The 25,807-nt window shown below is 34.8% G+C and overlaps 1 protein-coding gene across 1 annotated transcript; it reads right to left on the bottom strand.

Moving 5' to 3' along the window:
- Positions 1-2,633: 2,633 nt before the first annotated feature.
- LOC144962607 (uncharacterized) lies at positions 2,634-23,767 on the bottom strand. Its single transcript, XM_078895693.1, has 14 exons — positions 23,676-23,767; positions 17,168-19,174; positions 15,806-15,917; positions 15,152-15,257; positions 14,412-14,587; positions 12,909-12,960; positions 12,289-12,373; positions 10,993-11,061; positions 10,592-10,648; positions 10,133-10,180; positions 9,213-9,332; positions 8,560-8,661; positions 7,144-7,238; positions 2,634-5,407 (listed from the first exon to the last, which is right to left on the bottom strand). Exons 2-14 carry the CDS (start codon positions 19,154-19,156, stop codon positions 5,212-5,214), a joined length of 3,207 nt encoding a protein of 1,068 aa, XP_078751819.1. The 5' UTR covers positions 19,157-19,174; positions 23,676-23,767; the 3' UTR covers positions 2,634-5,211.
- Positions 23,768-25,807: the final 2,040 nt, after the last annotated feature.

The following is a 25,807-nucleotide window of genomic DNA, read 5'->3' as shown; positions in this document are numbered from 1 at the left end:
AGGAAAAAAAATATCCCTGTCAAAAATACAATCACAAACCAAAGAAGCAGGATAGGCTAGTAAAGAGAAGAAGAAACGACATCACTATCGGATCGTACACCATGCGAACATCATAGGTAATGATTCAAGGGTGATGTCCCATCCAACCACCGCATTCCTCATCAGTAATGTCAAACATATTTTGCTGATGTGTGACAAAATAGTTATTTTCATTTTTAGTGATGCAAATGTTGCTGCTTGAAGCTCGAAGAAAGAAATAACAAAAATAAAATTCAGGGAATCTCCCTATGTTAATATTTTTAAAATCTGAAAAATTTTCTCGTAAAGTGCATATATATGAAAATATTTCCTGCAAAGCTTCTCTTCATCGAATGGGACAAATTAGGAGCAGGCACTGGTGTAAGATAAAGATCTGAAAAAGTGTGTATGACAGGTAATCAGGAGGTCTGAGGTTCGATCTTCAGTGGAGGAAGACTGATTTTTTGGGATAGTTTTTCTTTTTTTTCTTTGTTGTTTTGTATGGCAATGTTTCAATCACACTTTGTCAGATCTTCATTGAATGGTATCACCTTTAAATTATAGAAAAAGATATATATCCATCTAGTTTCCGCTTAACGGTTACTTTCAACAACCAATGCTTTCATCTTTTTCAAAAATCAATTTACCAATGCCGAAAAAGGTCAGCTTTAGCCAGAAAAAGGGCATCTCTGAACATGGAATGGATGCTTTAATTAATTTAATTTACAAAAACAAATGATGTGTACATTACAGGTCTACCATATTTCAACAAAGTATGATGAATGAAACACTAAAGATGAGCGAGAGTGATGGGTGTTGGCAAATTGGCCTTTACAACACCATCCTCTGATCTCTCAACAGTCTTTTATTATTTCATTCATCGAGTTTTGGAAACCTGAAACGCTTACATCATCTACCATTCCATTTTATCATTGTTGCATATTTTCAGTTTTAGAATCCCTTTACTTTTATATTTCCATTGGAAATTAATTCTTTTGACAGCTTTAAAAAATAAAACAAATTCACAGAAAAGGTAAATCAATGCAAAATACCAAGAAATACCTAAAATATTCATGACTTAAAACAATAGCCTTGTCATATATTTTATTCTTTGACACTAATAAACAGTACTAAAACAATTTCTAATTAATTAGGCCCTAAAAAGTTGTATGTGTCCATTAGGAATAATAGTAGCCAAAATTAAAAACAAATGGACAGTTCTACTATACTCTGAGAAAACATATATTTAAAATTTTGGCCAGAAAACTCGATATCTTCAAACATCAATCGATTGAGATGGGTCATTTTAACAGGTCAATATTTGAAGGACGAGTTTTCTTGCTAAATTTTAATTACATGCTGTTTTTATCATAGAGTTATTCTTTTATTTATGTTTTTTTCTTCAAGTAACACAACCAGATGTGCTTCTTTTGAACATTTAGAGTAACAGACTGGTGAACCTTCTGGATAAAAAAAACACTTTTTTATTTATTTTTTAAAATCCAGGTCACAATAGGATTCAATAGTCTGATGTCATGTCCGCCCAGTAATGAGTAGCTTGGTTCTAAACAAAGAAAATCGGTACTTTTTATTCTTCATGCTGGCTAGAACTTTTTCACGTGTCATGTGATCAGAATGTATAAAAGTCAAAACATGATCAGATTTACAATGTTTTTCTCCTCTGGATACACTTTTATGCTCGTCGGAGAAGTATTTCATAAGGGCATCCGCCATTGTATTCCAATAGTTTAGAACCAGTTACTAAGTTACTATGCGTCATTACGTGGGAAGTGACGTCACGACTGTTGAAGCCTATTAACTGTGGTAATGAAACTTATGGATGTTTTGTACAACATACAAGCCAGTGATCAGACCACTTTCTATGGCCATGAAACTTTAAATGGCATTCTAAAGATACAATTTCATACAACTTCCACACAGGCGTTTATTGCTTTCAGTTTAGTTCGCCAGGTAAATCTAGCCAGTCTAGTGATGATGAGTCATAGCTTTACACTAAGAGAGGGAGACAATTTTTTCGCCGTTTTGATCGATTTTTTTCTGAATTTCAAACTAATGTAGTATTGCCGTTATTAAGTGTAGCAAAAATATTTTTATACTACCAAAGAGTTTATTAACAGAGTTTTCATTGATTATTTAATCATAATTATGATGGCGTTAAAAAGCAAGAGGGATAACCCATGAAATTGATCCATAAATTTAAGTGAATTAAAATTTTTAAGAGAATATTTTAGCATGTTTAACACTTAAGATTTTTAAACAAAAGTAATGGAAATGATGTTGAATATCTGTATAATGTAGACATATAGATAGTATGCAGATGACGTCACTCAGGCCTTTGTTATTGTTTTTGCCATCCGCGTTTGTGAGTTGTTCTCACTAAACTGTATTAACCAGACTATAAAAGTTCATGGTTACACAGAGTTTTGTGTGTTGGTCCGTTATACTTCCGGATGGCAATGTTGTGAACTCCTTGGCCAAGCGCATTCTATCTATAAATTTTATTCCAGTAGATTGAGGCATTTTTGAGATATCAGTTCACCTGTACGTAAAAGTAATAATTTTGAGTAAAGTGAAATTGAAATCCAATCACAGCATTGTCTTAATAGAAATGTTTTAATAAACCAGAAACATAGTCAAATGTGATTCACTTATATCTATCCCAGAATCAACGAATTCTAAGAATTCCAGTAAAAATTGTTATATAAGGACATTCATTTAAAGACAATCAAAACCACTAAGAAAATCTTAAAGAGTTCTTATAAGTTTCATAACCTTATTTTTGAGATACCCATGCCCATTACTTTTTTTCATGTACTTGACTTGCACCTCTTTTAATTTGTGTGCCATATAGACTGCATATATAGCACATCACTGGTGAAAGATTAGGATCATATTCACCTCATAAAGTATTGTTTCTTGTTCAGAGTTTTCTCATTGAACCAAAGGTATCAATACCTGCATCGCATTTCTTTAAATTATCTATCAGTGAAACACATTTCTTGCAAATTGAAATATTTAAATATGTCAGAATTTCACATTTATATTTATAGTCAACTGTTGATAACGTCTAGAGTCTTTTAATCTCTCAGCATGGCTCTGTACTCTTTCACAACAAATTCGAAATATTTCATTTGTACTGGTGTGATGACCGTCTTCAGTGTGTCTCTCCATAACCTGAACAGAACTTAAATAAGTAAATTTAAGAAATATCTAAAATTTCCGGTTAAATTCAATGAAATCAAATCAAATAAATGTCTCTTATCATCACTATCTAGTTTTATTATTGGGTTTCTAAAATATCATGAAATATTCTCCTCTTTGTTGGTAACAAAAATAATTATTGAGATTCCTTTCCACACCGTCTATTCTTAAATCCCTGAATCTACATAATAAAGTATATATCATATGAAAGATAATTTTATCTACTTTTCTCTGATCCCTCACACTTGATGGTAAAAAGTGTTGGCTTGATATTTTGAATTTTTAAATATTTCTTAAACTTATAATTTAAATATTTATTTCATAAAAAACTCTGATTATTCAAAAGAGCAAAACACAAACTTATCATTTAATGATGTAAATAAAAATAATTGCGTCTTGTAGAGGAAAAATTGGCCTTTGTATCCATATATGTTTGAAAATTATGAAAAAGATGCTGCGTCCACAACGGGCTGAGAAAATTGAGTATTTTGATGAAATTTCTACTACTCTCTGCCTGAGAGAAATTCAAAGCGATGAGATTTACCTGCTGACATAATTTATTGCCAATGCACCCCGTCTTGACAGCTGTTATCACTGGTGCTGACGGTGGGTTGTTTACATTACTCGACGGTAGCCAGTGAGGGAAGAAGTAACTAAAGTGAAAGTTTGGGCCCTATTTAAACGGCTGTGTCCAGTAAAAGCAAACAAAAAGGATGTGGCATTACAACCTGTTTCTCTATGAGAGGGAGAGAACAAGATGTTAGTATCAGTGAACTTGTCAATGGCCAATTAAAGACAGACAGCGACCAAGGCTGGATGATTTCTAGGGAACTTGTTAATGAGTCAATAACAACTGCTGAAGTCTAAGATGAAAGGTGTGGGCCATGTAAAAGACATGCTATTGTCTTTTTGCTATTATAATAAATGTAATAAATGTACATTTATATAGCGCTTATGCCGAAGCTTCGAAGCGCTTAAAAATAATTCAGTGAGAAAATGATATGGTATCCCTGTTTATTTGAAAAAAAGTGATTTAATCCCTCCAGAGGTGACTTTTTAAAAATATCTACAAATGCAAGATAGCGGAGAAAATTATTTTGAGAATAATATATTATATACCAAATGCCAATGTTTCTAGTTACTTACTTACAACCCCAAAACATCTACAAAAAAAAAAAATTAATTAAAAATTCAAAAGGTATATACACAATTTTTATATTGGTCTTTATATTCAGCTAATTATATGAGGGCATTAGAAATGCGATTAGGACAGAAAATGCTTCATTTTACGAAATTGTAAAACAAGGAACGTGATATTGAGGGATAATACATGAAATCAAGTCATCAAACGTTTACATTAATGAATCAAATGATCAAAATTAGGTTGCATTACCTTCTAATATGTAAATATTGAATAAAATAGACACAAGCTGCACCCAACACATTCATCTCTTATCAGTGAATAGAAATCAAGAAAGGAGTTTTTCTGATACACTGCTTCACATAACAGCCTTAATTACATTAAATTAAATCATAATAACAATCACTTCTTATCCTGATCCTCCCAAATTACAAAAACAAAAGAACACACTATAACAAAATTATAATTATAAGACATGTGAGAAATTCTCCCAAATAAACCATGTTATCATTAAAGCGTTATAATTCATCTACCAAATTCAATCTCCATTTTACAAAGAATATAAAATCAACCAAACTAAATAGGGGAAAAAATATCACAAAACAAGAGCAGACCAAAAAAAAAAAAAAAACATAATAAAAGAAAAAGAAAAGAAATTCTTCCCTTCATCATAAAATTCTTACAAATTGGAAAATATAACTTAAATCACATGAAAATAAAGCTTATTCAAATCAACGATAGTAACAAACGGGTAAATAGAGTACATGAAAAATTTCCTAGAACTAGAAATCCTATAATACACTTCCTATTTCAATCTGTTAAAGCCTTTATCAATGGCGTTTTTTCTTACGCTTCCCTCCGCCAGTTTTCTTGGCAGAGGAAGAAGCAGCAGATGCCGAGGCTTGACCCCATCCTGGCTCAGAACCAGGCGGTGACTGTGCCCCATTAGTTTGTCTGGAAGCACCACCAGCGTGGCCAGGCATGGTTGGGAAAAAACGGTTTATAATGTCCTCCAGATTGTTATCTCTGTAGAAAAGAGGCATATCAAAAAAAAAAGTTTATGATCAGGGTCATAACAGAGAGATGATTTACAGGACAAGAAAATATCATCCGGACACAAGCACAAAATCCAACAAAGTGGAATACACTCAAATGCTTACCTTATACATTCAAAATAACAAATATAATAATACATAACAGAGAGATGATTTACAAGGAAAAAAATATCATCTCCCAAAACAATAACTATACAATTGACTGTTTCCCTCCCAGCTAGGGTATCCGGCCATGGCCAGGACAAAACCAAGTAATCTCATCCCAAGACAAAGACAGAAAGCATGTTGGAAAACAGATTTAGGGGGATACAAGACACAGTCCCTGCCCAATATGGGAGGTTAGGAACCCCACCCAGTAAAAGTGATTTATTCATGGTCAAAAATATAATTAATAAATAAAAATAATAATGATAATAATAATGATAATAATAATAATAATAATAATAATAATAATAATAATAATAATAATAATAATAATAATAATAATAATAATAATAATAATAATAATAATAATAATAATAATAATAATAATAATAATAATAAGACGAAGAAGGAGAAGAAGAAGAAGAAGAAGAAGAAGAAGAAGGAAGAAGAAGAAGAAGAAGAAGAAGAAGAAGAAAGAAGAAGAAGAAGAAGAAGAAAAGAAGAAGAAGAAGAAGAAGAAGAAGAAGAAAAGAAGAAGAAGAAGAAGAAGAAGAAGAAGAAGAAGAAGAAGAAGAAGAAGAAGAAGAAGAAGAAGAAGAAAAGAAGAAGAAGAAGAAGAAGAAGAAGAAGAAGAAGAAGAAGAAGAAGAAGAAGAAGAAGAAGAAGAAGAAGAAGAAGAAGAAGAAGAAGAAGAAGAAGAAGAAGAAGAAGAAGACTGTAAGGAGAAGAGGGTATAATTGAGCATTAAAAGTGATTTATTCGTGGTATAATCATTTTGCTTTAAAGGGTTTTAAGGCATTTGCGACATTATACAATCAATTCAGCACCAGTTTTTTTTAAAAGGCAAAGAAAAGTTAAAAGATAATATGTAGATCTGCGCTTATGCGCAATTATTGAGTAATTGGATGTTATGTAATCTTTGAAATTGTAGTCATTGTTTTCACTCTAAATTTAATTGTCAGTATCTCATTCACTAAGGCGAGGCTGTGTTGTATTCTAATTCTTTCTAATGATCACAATCTCTTCTAAAAAAAAATTTTAAGTTCCCCCCAAAGATCTCTCTTAAGGACAAATGGACCCCCCCAAGAAAATCTCAAAATTCCAATTTGGATCAGTAATTACAAACCCCTTCAATGAAATGCCAGTAATACTACTTCGCCTTTATATACCCATAGACTATTAATGATGGATGATAATAACATTGATAATGATAACAATCATCATGATGATAATGACAACAATCATGATGATAATAATGACAACAATCATGATGATAATGACAACAATCATGATGATAATGACAACAATCATGATCATGACAATGACAACAATCATGATCATGATGATGACAATATTCAAGGTGGAGCTAATGACTATGAAATTTGAATTACACCTTGAAAATGGTAAGAACACTAGAATACTAATGGCAGACAAGGAAAATGCTGGTCATAAAAATGACAAAAAAATAATATCACAAACAGGCCTTTTTATCATTTAAAACCTGCATTCGTATCACTCTCCTACATCCAAACCATCATTATTGGCCCAAAACATTTTTCTTACCTATTGTGATGATGTTTCGCCTTCTTGTTACCATCCGTGGCAATGCGAATTAATACTGTATGTTCATTGGCACGCATCCGCTTATAAAATTCTTGCTGTAAACGTGGAGGAGACACAGAGAGTAACACCATTAAAATGCATCAAAAGGTGAAAATGGCAGGCTTGGGAATTAAACAATATACTTCATCAGCAAAACATTAATCAAAACTTGGGTAAAAGCAGATAAACAAAATATACACAGAATTTCATGCAGCAAGCAACAGTTGCATCTCCTTGATGAATGAAATAATTCCTCAGGCTTCAGGTAATCCATCCCTTATTAAAAATATTTAATATTTAAAAAATCACACCCTTCCACGTTGCATATTAAGATGTCGTAGCCTAGACATTCCGAAAAGAAATATATATATATTCCACCAAAGAAACGTCTGATGTCAACAGGAATCACCCATGTTGTCCAAAATGTCAAATTGGGGGCTAATAATCTTGCCCAAGGGAAAAAAAAATAGCTGGAAGCGGGGATCGAACCCATGACATTCTGGGTCACAGTTAAACTTAAGTTAATGCCTTAAGTTAACAAATGGGCCACTTCACTCCCAGCCCCTTATAAATCTTATCAAAATGTGACTCATCGCTTCGAACTGGTGAGAGAGAGAGAAAGATATATATAGAGAGAGAGGGGTGAGAGATGTTTTGTTTTATGTTTTTAAGGGTTTTACGGCACTTGTAACACATTTAAATCTAGGTCATATCAGCGCCAGTAAAAAGGAAGAAAATGGGATCGTAAAAAGTTATAGAATTACAATTAAAGCATCCAAGAAAAGGTAAGACAACGGGGAATTGGTTCAAATAGGAAACAGATGTAGATTCCAAGAGCACACTATCAGTGTACTTAGTTTAAGATCACCTAAAAGTCTCATCCAGACACCAGCAAAAGCCCCCACTATGAGGAATACACTCAAATGCTTACATTATATATTAAAAATAACAAATATAACAACAAATAACAGAGAGATGATTTACAAGGGAAAAAATATCATCTCCCAAAAAAATAACTATGCATCTGAATGTTTCCCTCCCAGCCAAGCACAAAAGCCAGGACCAAAGCAAAACTTAGTAATCTCATTCCAAGACAAAGAAAGAAACCAAGTTGGGAAACAGATATAAGGAGATAGAAGAACATTAAGAGCCCACTATGGAAGGCCAGGAACCCCACCCAGAAGGGGTGAGAGAGAGAGGGAGGGGGGGGGGGGGGGGGGAAGAGAGAGAGAGAGAAAGAAAAAAAAATAGAGAGAGAGAGAGAGAGAAAGAAAGAAAGAGAGAGAGAGAGAGAGAGAGAGAGAGAGAGAGAGAGAGAGAGAGAGAGAGAGAGAGAGAGAGAGAGAGAGAGAGAGAAATTGGTTTGCTACTACTCACATGACATTTCATCCACTCTGTAATATCATAAACACGTCCCTCCATCACCGCGTAGTAATTCCAATAAAAACCCAGCATTGTGGACTCGGCCCACACATCACCCTGGGGGAAAAAAATATTTCATGAGAGAGGAGATATTTTCTAATATAACCTGTTGCCAGTCTATTCTTCAAATGCTTACAACTGCAAAGATGATAAATAATATTAAAGTATTTTTGAAAAATAAATAAATACTTTTTTGGGTTTGTTTTCTTTTTTAAAGAAGAAGAAAAAATTTGGATTAATTTGCATTCAAACCTAACCATAAATCGTTAAAACACAGGAGACTTTACCAAATTTCATCATTATTATTATTATTATCACGAGAAAATACCGTGTAAATTTATATTATCTTTCTTGAAATTCTGAGTCAGGAGTTTTATGATTTCATGCCTTCAATGGTAGAATCAGTTTCAAAAAACTTTTTGTTAAAACCAGAAAAAGAAGCCGGACCTCCCCCCCTCAAGAAAAATGACCAAAAAAAATACCAAAGCCCCTCTTGCAGTGAATTATGGGACAGGGACATGATCATTAAAAACAAAGAAGAAAAAAAAAAAAAACTCTCAGAGACAGAACTGAAACTTGCTTGTTTCAAAAACCAAATTTTCTCTCACCTCCTTAGCATTGTGTCTGATGTTACACCTCTGACAAAACCTAGCACTGTACAAAGGCCTATCGACAGGGACACGACGATGCTTGCCCCCACAATTATCACAGGGCATCAAATTGGCAGCCTAAAATGAAATATGCAACAAAGCAATGCTTACTACCTGTATCAGTTGGAAAAGAATCTGAGATGGTTGAAAGAAGTCAGGGAATTAAACGGTTTTATTTGACTATCCTTGATCCTTGTTATGAACATAGAATTACTATATATATATTATTGAAATATTTACCACGATGTTGGAGTCAGTCTACATCAATGTTTCAGGCCTTCCCGCCATCGTCAGGACTGTGTGTTACATGGGTTTGGTTTGTTGTGTGTTGTTGTTGGTAAATATTGCAATAATAATTCACTCCATTGTTACATGTCGAGCACTATTCGTTGAGCACTATTCGTACCATATTTGTATCCAACACGATTCAATATATATATATATGAAGGTCGGTGAAGATTTTCGTAGGAAAACAGTCAGTCACTTCATATTTGCTTGTATCAATGTCAGTTCTCTCAAGCATAAGTCGTATTATTCAACATTTTAAACATTTTTCCTTGAGACTCATTACACTATCTCTAGGATTTTAGTTAATGAAATAAAAAATATGTTAATGGCTAGAAAGCCGTTTCATTAAACAAAAAGAAAAAGAAGTAAGAAGCAAAACCACAATAAAATAGTAACCAATGATAACTATTCAACTGTATAATACTGAAGAAAACAATATACAGTCATTCAAATTGATATCTATTTCATTTATGAATATATCAGCAGCTTATAAACATAAAATTGTTTTGTTAAAGAGTTTATTTGATTGAGTCGATATCAAAATGAAAAGAATCAAACAAAGACATTAGTTGAAATAGCAAAACGTTTACCTCTTGAATCTTTGTCTGTAATTTTGAAATAAGATCTGCAAACTCCTTCTGCAAAGATGAAATGATTAAAAATAATGTATTATAATAAGGGATTTTGTTGGCATAAAATGATATAATTTCACAGAAATATATTTACATAGCGGCCAACTTTTCAGAGTGAAAACGGGACACCCTAATGCACTGTGCTGTCAATTCCCAAAAACAGCTGTGTGTTTGGACTATTATATAATTTAATCTAGATTAAGAGCCTTTTCTGTTCCTCGCTTTAATGTGCTAGTCAAAAATTCATAATCTGGGATCTGTAAGGGTAATTTCCATTCATATAACAGTCCAATGTTTTTGGGTTGTTGTTTTTTTTCTTTTCTCCAGATTGCCAAATCAGGACAATTGCCAGCTATGTACTTATTTATCTCAGTTGCTCAATTCTTATCGCTACCAATTAATATACAGTCATCTTACCCGCAGCTCCGATTCACTTTCCACCAAGGCTTGGGTATCATATTCCTTTCGCTTGCTCTGTAAATTACAATATGAAATTTGTCATTTTGTACAAGCATCTTTTCAATACACATATATTCTACCATTTATTTTTATTGGCTGTGATATAAGAGGGTATCCGACTCTTATTATCTTATAGCTTATATTAAAGCACAACCCATCCCCAACCCTTCTTTCAGCAATTAATCAAAGTTAGCCTGGAATGCTCTGGGGGAAGAAAAAAATATTTAATCCATTTATTATCATTAATGTAAAATTTCATCACTTCAAAAGATTTCAAAGCGTTCATTTACTGTTATTGTTTTCAAGTTCCTTTATATCTTTTTAAAAGAAGAACATTTTCAACAAAGAAATGGACTAACCGGTTCACCAATCTTTTCAAAAGCATGACCTAAAATTTTAAATGCTTCCTCAGCACCAGGTTCTTGATTCTGAAGGGGGAAAAAAATGTGGACACATTGTTTAACTAAAAAACATTGAAGATGTATAAACAAAAAAAAAATGCTTCAATATTTCATGCTTGAAAAAAAAAAATAATAATAAAAAGCTGATATAATATGGAGTAAATTTCTGAGAAATAAAAAAAAAAACCCCCAAAAAACCCAATCTAATCTGTAATAAGATACTGTGGTGTAATCTCTTAAAGTGTCTAAAAATTATTCCCCAAGTTCTAATTGTAGTATTTTACAATTAAAGCCCAAAGAGCTGGAGTTTATCCTATTGCATGAAATGGACAATAGCAATTGCTTGCTACCCTTTGGATAGGATGCTAACTTATCACAAAATTCTTTCCATCAGATCTAATATACCCAGCTACCCATTCATTGCAGAATGAACAGGTGGGGGGGGTCCGAAAAAAAACCTCGACTTCACCTAGGATTGATCTCAGTCCCTTTGTGAGTTAAGCAAGTGATCTATTGAACCTCTCCCCCATCATCTGGTTCTGCTTACTCATATTTTCCTCATTTCAATTATCGTTTATTAAATACCTCATTTCCAATGTTTATCTAACATTGATAGATTAAATAGAAATGTCTTACCCTTGTAAACGAAGAGCTAAGTAATATCTGAATCCTCTCTTCAGGACTTTTTATTTTACATTTCAAGACTTATATTAATCAATTCAGTATATATGGCAGGTCTCTTCGTCTATATCTGCAAGTTAATTTGGTTGAGATTTGCATTGACTGATATCTCAGTAACTTACAAATTCTTTTTCTTTCTTATACAATATTCAACGTCGTGAGTTTTCTTAGAACTTGTCCATCCAGCAATGTTCCATATTGAAAACAGAAAGCATTGCAGTTTACTTTGTCTACCTGGCTGTCACTGTAGTAACATTATAATACAAATTGAACAAGTCCTTAAATACACAAAAGAATTGCTAAAAGCAACTGCAAATGCAAACATCCCTGTAAAAATGTCAACAAACTGGGAATCAAGATATTTAGAAACATCAGCTCTTAGTGATTTACAAAGAGCAAAAACATTGTGGACTGTACAATCTAATACTACCATAAATTTAATGTCAGAAAAAAAAAAAGTGAGATGTTGAAAATATTAGGCTAGTTGAGGAGCAATGAAAGAAAAGATAAAAGAAAATCAACTACAGTCATAAGGCAAAGGTCGTGCAAATGAGGGTTATTCGTATTTCTTACCTTGTCAGGATGAACTAAAACAGCTTGCTTCTTATAATACTTTTTAATATCTTCATCACTAGAATCCTGCCTCACACCAAGTATACTGGGGACCAAAGGGGAAAGAAATGAAACACACTTTTTCAATTTGAATACATTTTTTAATTAAAACTGAAAATTGCTTTAATGATTTTTTTAAAAGCACATCATTCATGTCTTAATCATCTGACTAAATCTAAGTGGTGGAGGGAACATTTCAACTGCCTTCTGAACAGACCATCACCAGACAAAACCATCCTGGAATTTTGTCTGCACGAATTACCAATTAGCTGTGATCCATCATCGATAGCAGAGATTATGGGTGCCATTAAAAAATGAAAAGTGGAAAACCTGCTGGACCAGACCAGGTTCCACCGGAGACTCGAAAAGTTGATGCCACACCCATATGAGTGGATCCTTGTAATTATGACTCTGTCACTGATCAAGGGACTGAATCAGGTAACAAATGGATTCACTCACTCAATAGCAAGTTCTTCTATAAGCCATTTCGTTTTTATCATTTGAGATCTGATTTTGATCAGATATTGGCATTACCATAGTTTGTAAATTTCTCATTGATAACTATCCTAAAATACATTTACCTGTATGGATCTTTTCCCTTGCAGGCCAATAATCTTTTCATTGCTTCATCCCCTATATCAAAAAAAGAGGAAAATAATTAATAACAAACATTGTGATATCTTGTAATACAAGTAATTTCTACAACATACGCTAGGTGGGTTGTTTTTGGTTTGTTTTTATTATTTTTTCTCTTTTCTCCTTGATAATTATGTTATAAGGAAGCAGGAAATTATACATCAGAATGCTTTATAAAAAATATTAAACTAGTAGTAAGAGAACACTACGAATGATAAGTGTGACAACAAGACCACAAAAATTCACCCCATACACCGGAGCATACTCAATGTCTCAATCGTTTCTATGTTATATTTTGTGTTGAGAATATTGGCTATTAAGCTTAACTGCTGGTCAAAATTATTCGCGATGGTGGTGTACGAACGAATCGGCGGTCTCAAGAAGTGGGTGAGAGAGGGATCTAGTAATGACTTTGAGTTTGAAACGAATATTTTTGTGTTCGTGGATAGCTCACACGGTAGAGCCACGCTCTCACCTGCCAGGCGGAGTTGTCGTACCAATAAGGTCGCAGGTTCAAACCCCACCACCGCCGCGAAAAAATTTTTATTCTCTATTGTCTTCTGGCACTTTTCTATTCACTTCATATCTTGTTGTTACCAACATAAGTGCCTGCTCCACTCACTTTTCTGAATTAAAAATTCACCCCATACACCGGAGCATACTCAATGTCTCAATCGTTTCTATGTTATATGTTTGTGTTGAGAATATTGGCTATTAAGCTTAACTGCTGGTCAAAATTATTCGCGATGGTGGTGTACGAACGAATCGGCGGTCTCAAGAAGTGGGTGAGAGAGGGATCTAGTAATGACTTTGAGTTTGAAACGAATATTTTTGTGTTCGTGGATAGCTCACACGGTAGAGCCACGCTCTCACCTGCCAGGCGGAGTTGTCGTACCAATAAGGTCGCAGGTTCAAACCCCACCACCGCCGCGAAAAAATTTTTATTCTCTATTGTCTTCTGGCACTTTTCTATTCACTTCATATCTTGTTGTTACCAACATAAGTGCCTGCTCCACTCACTTTTCTGAATTAAAAATTCACCCCATACACCGGAGCATACTCAATGTCTCAATCGTTTCTATGTTATATGTTTGTGTTGAGAATATTGGCTATTAAGCTTAACTGCTGGTCAAAATTATTCGCGATGGTGGTGTACGAACGAATCGGCGGTCTCAAGAAGTGGGTGAGAGAGGGATCTAGTAATGACTTTGAGTTTGAAACGAATATTTTTGTGTTCGTGGATAGCTCACACGGTAGAGCCACGCTCTCACCTGCCAGGCGGAGTTGTCGTACCAATAAGGTCGCAGGTTCAAACCCCACCACCGCCGCGAAAAAATTTTTATTCTCTATTGTCTTCTGGCACTTTTCTATTCACTTCATATCTTGTTGTTACCAACATAAGTGCCTGCTCCACTCACTTTTCTGAATGATAAGTGTGCAATTTGTACCTGTAGATGGTAAAGTTATTTTTTCTTCTAATCCAATCCTTCGTCGCGACGAATCTTTTGACTTCCAAGTATTGCTGTCATCTGTTTTCTTGCCGAGTTTAGCATACACTTTTGTCTTTATTACTCCCCAGGATTTGGACAGAGCATACCAAGTCAAACAGAAAGCACCATAGGTTCTAATAAAATAAACAATAAAAACGTGGATCAGATGTGAGAAGACAAACAGATATTAAAAATAATTATAACTTTTATAGTTATAAGAGACAAAATTTACTCTACCAGTGATAAATAAAAGATGAAATGACTGAGAACCAATTCAATTAATTGTTGATATTTCATTTAACTCAACTCAGGAGTGAATAAGTATCGAGTTAACAGAAAAAGAAAATAGCTTGCATGAATTGGGAAATTTTTTTTATTAAAAATGAATATTTCTTAAGGGTCTATTCCCAAGGCAAATTGGAATAACCTAGGCATCAGCCGCAGTGTAATGTCACAAATTAGCTAGATGTTCAAAGACTTGCAGGAGGAATTAGATTTGATATCCTCTTGGTAAAAGTTAAATGGAAAATATCGTAGTGTACCAAACTCCCAAAAAAATGTTTCATATGGCTTGCAGGCAGAACAACTGTAGCATACTGAAGTGCACTAAGTATGGTGAAATCAAGCAAACGCACTATATAAATGTGTACATAACAACCTATTATTACTTGCTATAATTTAAACTAAGCGATACTTACAGGAAAAGGACTATTCTCAATACATAAATCAAAAGAGTTTTTGCTTGCACCAAAAGGAGACAGCCCCAGGTTAATAGCTTTTCTCGTGCCACACCAAGCCATTTCTCTGTTGACCACAAAGAAAAAATTTGAAAAAATTGATGATTGAGTAAAAAGATCTTTTCTTAAAAATTAAATCTAAAGAGAAGGGAGGGGGGAAAGAGAGAGAGAGAGAGAGAGAGAGAGAGAGAGAGAGAGAGAGAGAGAGAGAGAGAGAGAAAGAGAGAGAGAGAGAGAGAGAGAGAGAGAGAGAGAGAGAGACAGATAGAAAGAGAGAGAGGAGGGGGGGGGGGAGGGAGAAAGATGGAAAATTATATGACATGTATGCTGAATGAATGAATAAATGACAAAACACAGCCAGGTAATCATTTTACAACTGAATTTATGGTAAGAGCTGAATATGGTGAGAGAATATGAGTAACCAGCCTTTTCTAATAAATCAACTTTGCACTCAAAACTCCATGTCATAGGTCGAGTGTCATACTAAAGAGACAAAAGATGCCTAAATATTATCTGGACCAACAAAGAATCCAAAGTCGGGAAGTGGTTACACTAACCACTGTCTAACCTTCTGACCAACTTGGATTTTGTTATGTTTTCGTTACGTGTACTTACCAAGTTTGTCCCTATCAATATGGGCTGGCAAGAATCTGTGACCATTTTGTCCGTCTGTGTATTTATCATCATCAGTCATCTTCCTCTTATCCTTGTGATAAGACCCATTAACCTGAAAATCACAGTTTAATAAATGATTGAAATAGACAACTTAACACAGTGCATAACAGAGAGATGATTTACAAGACAAAAAATATCATCTCCCAAAACTCTTAACTATACATTTGACTGCTTCCCTCCCAGCCAGGCCCAGGATAAAAACAAGTTATCTCACTCTAAAACAAAGACAGAAAGCAAGTTGGAATACAAATATATATAATATAGGGATAGAAGACTCAGTAAGTGCCTTCCTGTCCATATGGGAGGTCAGGAACCCCGCCCAGTTGCTTCGCTGACACAAAAATAAGGCACAAATACAACTATTACTGTAGCACAATGACATAATCATAACTCCATATAATAATGACAATTTTTTTCAAGGGGCTTTATGGCACTTGCAACATTTTTAGGTCATTTCAGTGCCAGCAAAAAAGAGAGGTGAATAGGGGACATTTGATATTTAAAGCACTGTAGAAAAAGTAAGACAAGGGAACAGAAGACTCTACAAGCAATCTATCATCATGCCTTTTTACCAATCCAGATACAAGGAATGGATCCTGACATGAAGGATACACTTAAATCTTTACAAAGTACAAAATATTAAAAACTAAAAATTTAAATATAAAACAAAGAGATTATCTACAAGGAAAAAAACAATCTCTCAATAATTTTTTTTTTTTTTTAAAGGAATAATACATTTCACTGCCTCCCTCTCTGCTAAGGATCCTTTTCAGGGTCAGGAGAAAGAGAAAAAAATGTGCAATCAAGAACAAATATGAGAGCAACATGGAAAGAGAAAACAGATATAAGGGGATAGAAGATACAGCAATGGTGACCTTTCTTCTCACTTGTGGAGGTAGATCAAGGACCGCACTCGAATAATAATAATAATTAACGACAATGACAATGACAACAACAATAGTAATAATAATAATAATAATAATAATAATAATAATAATAATAATAATAATAATAATAATAATGATAATGATAATAATAATAATAATAATAATAATAATAATAATAATAATAATAATAATAATAATAATAATAATAAAATAATAATAAAAATAAATAAATAAATAAATAAATAATAAATAAAAAATAAAAATAAATAATAATAATAATAATAATAATAATAATAATAATAATAATATAATAATAATAATAATAATAATAATAATAATAATAATAATAATAATAATAATAATAATAATAATAATAACAACAACAATAAGCAAAAACATATGTCAACTGACTTACCCTTCCAGTACCAGTGCGTTTCCCAGAAGATGATCTTGAAGTTTCCCTCTGCTTAGCATGCGCCTCATCATTATTGCCATTATTAGATGTGGTAGAATGGGCACCCTCTGCAGCTGTTTTATTGGTCACTTTGTTGGTGTCTCTAAGATCATTGTTAATGTAGTCGTGCTGTCTGGCAGCAGTTGGAAGCTTGAATGAAGATGACATGGGTTTACCATTGTTTAGGACTGTATCACCAGACTGATTCTTCTCTTGAATGTTTGACTTACCAGACAGTTTCTGCGTGGGAGACTGAGCTCTAGATTTATAAGTGTTCTTTGGTTGAAAGATCCTTTTGGGGTCAAAAAATAGATTATCCTCTGGTTCAGAGGCTGAAGAAGATACATTTGGCATTTTAACAGATGATGATGAATACGAATTGACCTTTGATTGTGTATCCATCACATTACATTTCGACTTTTGGTCTGCTTTAGATTTAAGGTTTTTTGTAGGAACATTGTCATCAATACAGTTGATAACATTTTTGTCCATTATATTCAATGACAAGTCATCAAGTACAGCAGCACTACTACTGCTTCTTTTAGTCTTGGTTGTGCTTCCTAAACTATCAGTTGTTTTACTCAGACTCAATGGACTATCCTCAAAACTATCAAGACCATAACGAGAGGTAGGTGATACCTTAGGCTGATCTATAACTCTCTCAGAACTTCCCTTTGGCCAATACTTTGAAGCGGAAATTGTTCTCTGAATCAAAGGCCGATAAGGCTTTCCATCTTTGGACACAAACCGAGATTTTGAAGTGGTATCAGAAATGGTCTGCTCAACTTTTGTTGAAGACACCGCTACTTTGGGTGTTTTGGCAATATCCGAATATGATGGTTTACTTGGATCTTGAATTTGTGCAGTCGATTCAGGAAGGGATAACTCTTTATCGATTTGTGCAGGAGTGAAATTATCAGTGGCGTTTTGGGGATCGTCAATGCCAACAAAATCAAAGGAACTCCACTTGTTAAGAGCTTCAGTATACAACTGCTTTCCTTCTTCACTGGTGGAGACACTTTGGTTCTCAACAGGAAATGTTTGCCATATATTATTATCCCCAGTATTTGTTGCACCCAAATCTAAACTGATTGCAGGGTTAGTTTGATGTCTTAGAAAATCTAAAAACTCAGGAGGGGATGGAGGAGGGACAGAGGTCTGACCAGTCGAGTCAGAGAGTTGTCTCTGTAGTGGAAAAGCCGGAGGGGGTGTACGGGGATCAAATGATGGAGGTGGTTTGAAGATATCAGACGAATTGTTATCATGGATATTTTCTATACCATTACTCTGAAATTGCTGATTTTGAACAGGTGGACTTCGCAGTAAATCAAAATTATGACGAGAGTTCAATGGTGATGAGTCACCTCCTAAAACAGATGACAGGTTAGGAAATAGATCCTCTTTTACGGGAACTGTTGGGACAAAGCTGCGCCCAACTATAGGGGTATGACTGTGATGATAATTGTGATGAGGCGGTCTGATAGGATTGTATTCTTGTGTAGCTGTAGGGGATCTTGGGATATTAGAAAACCTACCGCTCAAATCACCTAATACTTGAAATTCACGAGATGGGAAAACAGGATCAGGGCTGAGACTACTAGTATGTCCTATATGATTGTAATTTGCAGGTGGAGGGAATGAAAATGCAGATGGGGCTGAAGCTGGTTCATGTATATTGTAACCTGGATTGGACAGCTGGGGGTTAGAATCTGAAGGTGATGATGGTGGCTGCAAGAATGATGGATCCCAAGTGTAAAGAGGAGAAAAAGGTGGTGGGTGGGGTGGATGTGAAAGATCCTCAGAGGGCAGACCACTGGATTGTACCCACTGGCTCCCAATGCTGGGAGGAGGGATTTCGTTTATGTGGGTACTGCCTGATGCTGTTAATTCAGAGATTTGCCTTGATAACTTTTCTAAAAGTTGCTGATTTTTGTCACTTTCGTCACACATTGTCAGCCACAAGGCATCCTGCAATAAAATACAAAACAAAATAAATAAATAAAATTTTATAAAGTTGAGTTTTCTCCAGCTCTGGAGGGAACTGAGGAACATAATCCAAATGAATACAGAATTATAATAACCTCACTAACCAAAAGAGATAATATCTAAACTGGTTTACATATATAAATCAAACCTCAACAAAACCAACTTAAGAACCATAGACATGTGTCAAATCTTACTGTTTTGTCAAAATTTATCCCAAAAAAAAGTGGTTGCACATATTCATGAACATCTACAAGTTAATAATAAATTATATTCTAGTTTCCAATCTGCCTACAGACCAGGTCATAGCACTGAAAGTTCATTTGTGCGTGTACATAATAACATTGTTAATTACTTGGTTAAGAAAAATGTTATTCTTGTAGTTCTCGACCTCAGTGCAGCCTCAGATATTGATCAACATATTCCTCTCACCAGATTAAAAAGTGTATATGGGATTGATGGGGCAGTTTTAAATTGGTTTTACTCTTATACTCTTTTACTCTGAGTGTAGGGCGTAGTTTGTTAGCATAAATCACAAACATGTCTCTGATACTGTTCCTTTATCTTTTGGCATTCCACAAGGATTGGGCTTTTATTCACAATGAACACCACACCTCTGAATGGTGTCATTAGCTCTTTTTCTGCTGGCTTTCATTCTTACGCTGATGCTACACACGTTTACTTTCCTATTGACCCGTGTGATGGGCACAAAGCTATTCAAAGGTTGGAGTCATATATCATTGCCGTTAAAGACTGGATGACAATTAACAAATTAAAATTAAACAATGACCAAACTGAAATATAATTGTGAGAAAACAGCTGTTCCAAAAATGTAATATCGTCTACCCATATTAATATTGTAGATTGTATAATAAGCATATCTAGAAACAGTGTCCGAAATCTTGGAGTTTATTTTGACAGTAAAATTACTATGCAAACTCAAATTTCTAAAATCATTCAAAATAATAATTTTTATTTAAAAGGAGAATCTCCAGTGAAAGATCCATGCTGGACATGAATAAAATGAAATTATGAGTATCTTCTCTTACACTTAGTAGAATAGATTATTGTAACACTCTTTTGTCTCGTTGCCCCAAGTATTCTATCGATAATGTAGACCCTTTTTACTTACAAGACCATTTTGAAGTCTATACACCTCGTCGTGTCTTAAGATCATCAGAATCTCTTAATTTTAATTAAAGAAATATGCTGCATTAATAATTTTCACCAAAAAGCTTTTAACTGTGCAGTTCCACATCTGTGGAACTTTCTCAGTATTAGAACAAAACCTGCTCCTAGTGTTCTAACATTTAAGAAGCTTCTTAAGACTGAATTATTTATGATCGATGTTTGTTTGTTTTTATGTTTGTTTATATATATCATCTTGGGTTTGCTCCTCTGTAATCTTGAAACAACGTTGCTCTGATTTTTCGGGAAGATGTGTAGTGTGGGTATTTCTTCACTCTGAAAAGATCACGGCCAACAAATATTGAGAACAACCGTGCTTCTCAAATTTGTTTTCCTTACAAGACTTAGCACTATCCTTTTGGGATCTGGATAGAGATTTGACCGACTCAATTTTTAACGGGCACCTTTTTATTATCACACTCTTTTATGGAGATGTGATATTACGACATATGTCGCTTTTTAATTCGTCACCGAACCGACTAGCTTTTAATATTTTATAACACAGTGTTTGGTCTCCTGTGTTATATTTGGTTTATTCTGAACCGGCCTGTATAACACAGTTTCGGCCTTCTCTGTGTTATACTTTATTGGGACATCTAGTAACAGATTTGCCTTCTCTGTACTATGATTTTATTGATCCTTTTTTTTTTATCAAACTGATATTGCATAAATTTGCCTTCGTTATGCAAAGTTTTTGGTCACCCATTTACAGACTTACACAGTACAGTAACCTGCACTATGCCTTGCTATTTTCCGGCCCCAAACGTTTTTCACACATTTTTTTTTTCAGAGTTTTTCAACCCTGCATTGTGCGAATAATAGCAAGTGACGTTTTGCGGCCTGCCATAGGTTTATATAACCATGGTGAGTAGTATTCATATGACGACTGAGAGGCATTGTCAACACAAGACAGCATAGCAACAGGTTTGAAAAATAACAACTCATGGTCGCCTAAAGCTAATATTCCATTGAGACTTTAGCTCGTTCTACAGTAACGTGACAATTATTATTATATATTATATTGAAGGCATTTTTCCACTTCAATAACTTCTCAATTTTACAAAAAAATTATCCGTTTTAATTTAGTGATTACTGCGATGGTGGATAATAATAATCATATAAGATAATTGTTCCCAAAAAAAATGTTTAACACAAGTAACGTGATACAATATGTGTGCGGACAGTAAGCCTTTGTCAGTTTATTTGAAGGGAAAGAAGAAAACCCATCAACCAAGCTTTAGGATTGCAAGTTTGTTTGGCCTGAAACGAGTTCAGGTGTTGGTACTGGGTCATCTCCATCCCTGTTCAGATATCATATTCTTGGTAGAAATTGTTCTTGAGGCAGATATTTACTGGTGGTGATATTCCTATGATTTGTAGCACGGGACAAACAAATAAATTATATTTAAGTTTAAGAAAGTTATGTGTTAGAAGTCAACACTTTATTCTAGAGGACAGCGTAAACAGGAAGAGCTGACGTGATGCACATAAAAAATAGGAATAAGACAAGACAACAAGAATTTGGGTTGGCGAGTGCACCAGAGTACACCATAGATTCATGATTAGTTTACTAATATCCACTTAATGAATGTGCCCAAAGCGCATAACAAAGTGTCCCTATCCAACAACACATGTAGAAAGAGACATTACACCCGTAAGGTGATATTACATTTGCTTTCTGACAAAAACAACGCTGTTAATGGCCAGGTACTATTTTACACCTGAGTACAACCAGAGAATGTGAGTAAAATCGTTTCCAAGGATTCAACTATGCAACGTCAGAGCGGGCCTCAATCCCTGACATATCGGTATATCATAGTATATGAATATGAATATGAATTATATATTATATTTAATGACTATTAATAATTAAAGCTATTAGAATCAGAATTATTATAATTTAAATTTAATAACTGGCTTGGCTTATTAACTTATTACAGGCAGGATTCCCTATACTGTATGACAGTCATGATCCAGATCAGGTCAATCAATTTGCTCAGCTCATTTTTGCATCAAGTTATTTCTGATGCGATTTATTCTATAGAATTGGGGAGGGGGAGGTGTCATAAAGAAGTGAAGACAAGTTTTGTGACAGTGAAATTAGGATAGATGAACATATAATTGAAGAGGTAACAGAGTTCTCCTACCTCGGATCCAAAATAACAGACGACGGAAATGCAGAACATGATATCAAGCACAGAATTCAAAAGGCAAACCAGGCTTTCGGCATGCTGAAAAACTTTTGGAAATCAAAGCAAATAATGAGAAAGACAAAGCTGAAAATATACAAGAGCAATGTTTTAAGTGTACTGCTTTATGGAAGTGAAAGCTGGAAAATGACATCCTCCTTAATACAGAAACTAGAAGCCTTTCAGAACAAGTGTTTAAAAAGAATTTTTAATTTATTTTGGCCTACAAAAATAAGAACAGTGGATCTATTAAAGAAAGCTGACTGCACTAGCATTGATAGCCAAATAAAAAGAAGAAGATGGCGTTGGCTGGGTCATGTGGCCAGAATGGAAAAAGGGTCACTACCCAAGACAGCCTTGTACTGGACAGCAGATGGGAAGAGAAAGCGGGGAAGACCTAAAGAAACCTGGCGAAGGACCATGGAGAAAGAATTAAAGGAAGCAGGCCTGTCCTGGAATACAGCCACCGCAAAAGCAGCCGATCGCAAAAAATGGAGATGTCTGGTGGATGCCCTATGTGCCTCAAGGCCCGAAGAGGATTAAGTAAGTAAGTAAGTTATAATTTTATAAATTTATATTGTGGAATTTTACTCAAAATTGATCTCAGGGTAATCTGGCTTTAAGTGATGGGAGGGGGGGGGGGAGCTTTTAGCGTTGACTTTGAAAAATCGAATTCGAAGTGCCATGGGTCGTCATACTCACTCATCATCATAGTAGTCATAGGTCACTGTCACAGAGAGAGGAAATACACCTCCTACTCCTACAACTTACTCTAAACTAGCTAAACATTATTATCTGTATGTATGTCCCAGAAAATTAAATCCACCTCTTGTCAAGTGGTGTTAGCCAAAATGGAAACTGACTGAAGTGCGATTCTGTAGTTTCAATTTTAATTTCATTTTGCTTTCTGTATTTTTTGTGTATTTTCGTTTATTTTTAGTTCCTGACTGCCTATCTGTACACACAGTGAAAGGATCATGTATGGAATTGCAATAATTTGCAATACAGCCCATAATATTGAGGGAAGAGCACTTGGAATTTTAAATCGATGGGAGCTCTCACGAATTACATTAATTAAGACATGAAATCAAAACGTTAATTGACATTACCACAACAAATCGCCTTTTCCTTCGGCCTGTGTTGTTTCATGTTTTTCTCGGTAGTTGTGAACTCGAAAGTCTCGAAACGTTCTCGTTTCTGCGGTGATAATCGAGAACAGTGATAGCAATTCAAGTGGCCACGCAGTGCATTCACATTAGTAATTCTTCTCCTAGATATGAAGTGAGTAGAAAAGTGCCAGAAGACAATAGAGAATAAAAATTTTTCGCGGCGGTGGTGGGGTTTGAACCTGCGACCTTATTGGTACGACAACTCCGCCTGGCAGGTGAGAGCGTGGCTCTACCGTGTGAGCTATCCACGAACACAAAAAATATTCGTTTCAAACCCAAAGTCATTTCTAGATCCCCCTCTCACCCACTTCTTGAGATCGCCGATTCGTTCACCACCATCGCGAAGTAATTTTGACCAGCAGTTAAGCTTAATAGCCAATATTCTCATCACAAACATATAACATAGAAACGATTGAGACATTGAGTATGCTCCGGTGTATGGGGTGAATTTTTAATTCAGAAAAGTGAGTGGAGCAGGCACTTATGTTGGTAACAACAAGATATGAAGTGAGTAGAAAAGTGCCAGAAGACAATAGAGAATAAAAATTTTTCGCGGCGGTGGTGGGGTTTGAACCTGCGACCTTATTGGTACGACAACTCCGCCTGGCAGGTGAGAGCGTGGCTCTACCGTGTGAGCTATCCACGAACACAAAAAATATTCGTTTCAAACCCAAAGTCATTTCTAGATCCCCCTCTCACCCACTTCTTGAGATCGCCGATTCGTTCACCACCATCGCGAAGTAATTTTGACCAGCAGTTAAGCTTAATAGCCAATATTCTCATCACAAACATATAACATAGAAACGATTGAGACATTGAGTATGCTCCGGTGTATGGGGTGAATTTTTAATTCAGAAAAGTGAGTGGAGCAGGCACTTATGTTGGTAACAACAAGATATGAAGTGAGTAGAAAAGTGCCAGAAGACAATAGAGAATAAAATTTTTTTTAATTCTTCTCCTATTTGCTTCGCCCGACGTATATATCAAATCTGGATTCCGATAATGCTGGTAGAGAATTCAATGTTCCTCCTACTTCTAGGCATTGTACAGTTTCGTAGTGAAATTTGTGAGCTAGAATCTCGCCTCATCAATTAGTTGCTTCCGTTAGACCATCGAACAAAACATGAAAATATAATAAACCCCAGCGGCGTCAATGTTATCACATTCTTACGAATTATCTAGTTCAATTCTAATTTTACAATCCAATGTTGATTTGACCCCATGACGTGTTTTCCTCAAGTGGGTTTTATTTTAGGACCTATTTTTGACCCGTTGAGTATTTAATAATTTTTTTTTAAAAACAAAACAACTAAACGTTTTACTGCGTCCCTCCTATTAGACAACCTTTGTAATAATCTCTAATTGATCTGCATTATAATCGCTAAACATTGCATGGGCTGTGCAGGGGCTTATTATCTAGTCGAGACCTGCCTACTTGAAAATCTAAAAATTCGTAATTTTTATGGAGGTAATACCTAATTGTTGTCGCTACAGTTCGAAATTAACAATTTACCCTTACCTACATTTGTTAAATAACACTTCAAAATCCTCAAAATTATGAAGTCTGGCATTCACTTTCATTTTCATTAAGTTGTAATGACTTAGGGTTGCTTATGACGTTCTGAATTTGGGGGAATATTTCGTAATTCTACGAATTTTTCACAAATGTAGGAGGTCTGATATGGTCGAGGGGAGGTGGTGCACTGTGACAAGTTATTATTTTACGTTGTAAACATTGGGGTCACGTCAGTTAGCCACAATTTTATCACATCATTGTTCATCCACCTTTCATTCTATTTTAATTTTTGTTCTTCTTTCTTCCTTTGTTGATTATTTAGATTTACTGAAAGCACATCAAGCCACAAAATTGTTCTGGCATTCAATTACAATAGGAATCTGCCCACTCGTAGATGATGAGCATTAGTCTTGAGCTAGGAAAAAACACATCCATGAAGCTTGCTGAGTTACATTGACCACCGTGTTAAATAAAAAGCCGTGAGAACTATCTTTAAACATGACAACCCACCAAAAGAAGTACCTCATGGAATTAATTTCACTCTCCCAACCGAAGA

Source organism: Berghia stephanieae, chromosome 1 (assembly GCF_034508935.2).
Source record: "Berghia stephanieae isolate SIO BIC M18660-M18661 chromosome 1, UCSD_Bste_1.3, whole genome shotgun sequence".
NCBI classification, from domain to species: domain Eukaryota; kingdom Metazoa; phylum Mollusca; class Gastropoda; order Nudibranchia; family Aeolidiidae; genus Berghia; species Berghia stephanieae.
This window is presented reverse-complemented; position numbering and strand designations above follow the sequence as displayed.

Bases quoted from the DNA above. Each gene is read 5' to 3' on its own strand.
- LOC144962607 (XM_078895693.1), bottom strand. From the start codon at position 19,156: ATGTGTGACGAAAGTGACAAAAATCAGCAACTTTTAGAAAAGTTATCA. The intron at 15,918-17,167 runs GTAAGTCAGTTG...TGTGATTTTCAG, and splicing joins AACGCACTGGTACTGGAAGG to GTTAATGGGTCTTATCACAA. The intron at 10,649-10,992 runs GTTAGTCCATTT...TGTAATTTACAG, and splicing joins TTGAAAAGATTGGTGAACCG to AGCAAGCGAAAGGAATATGA.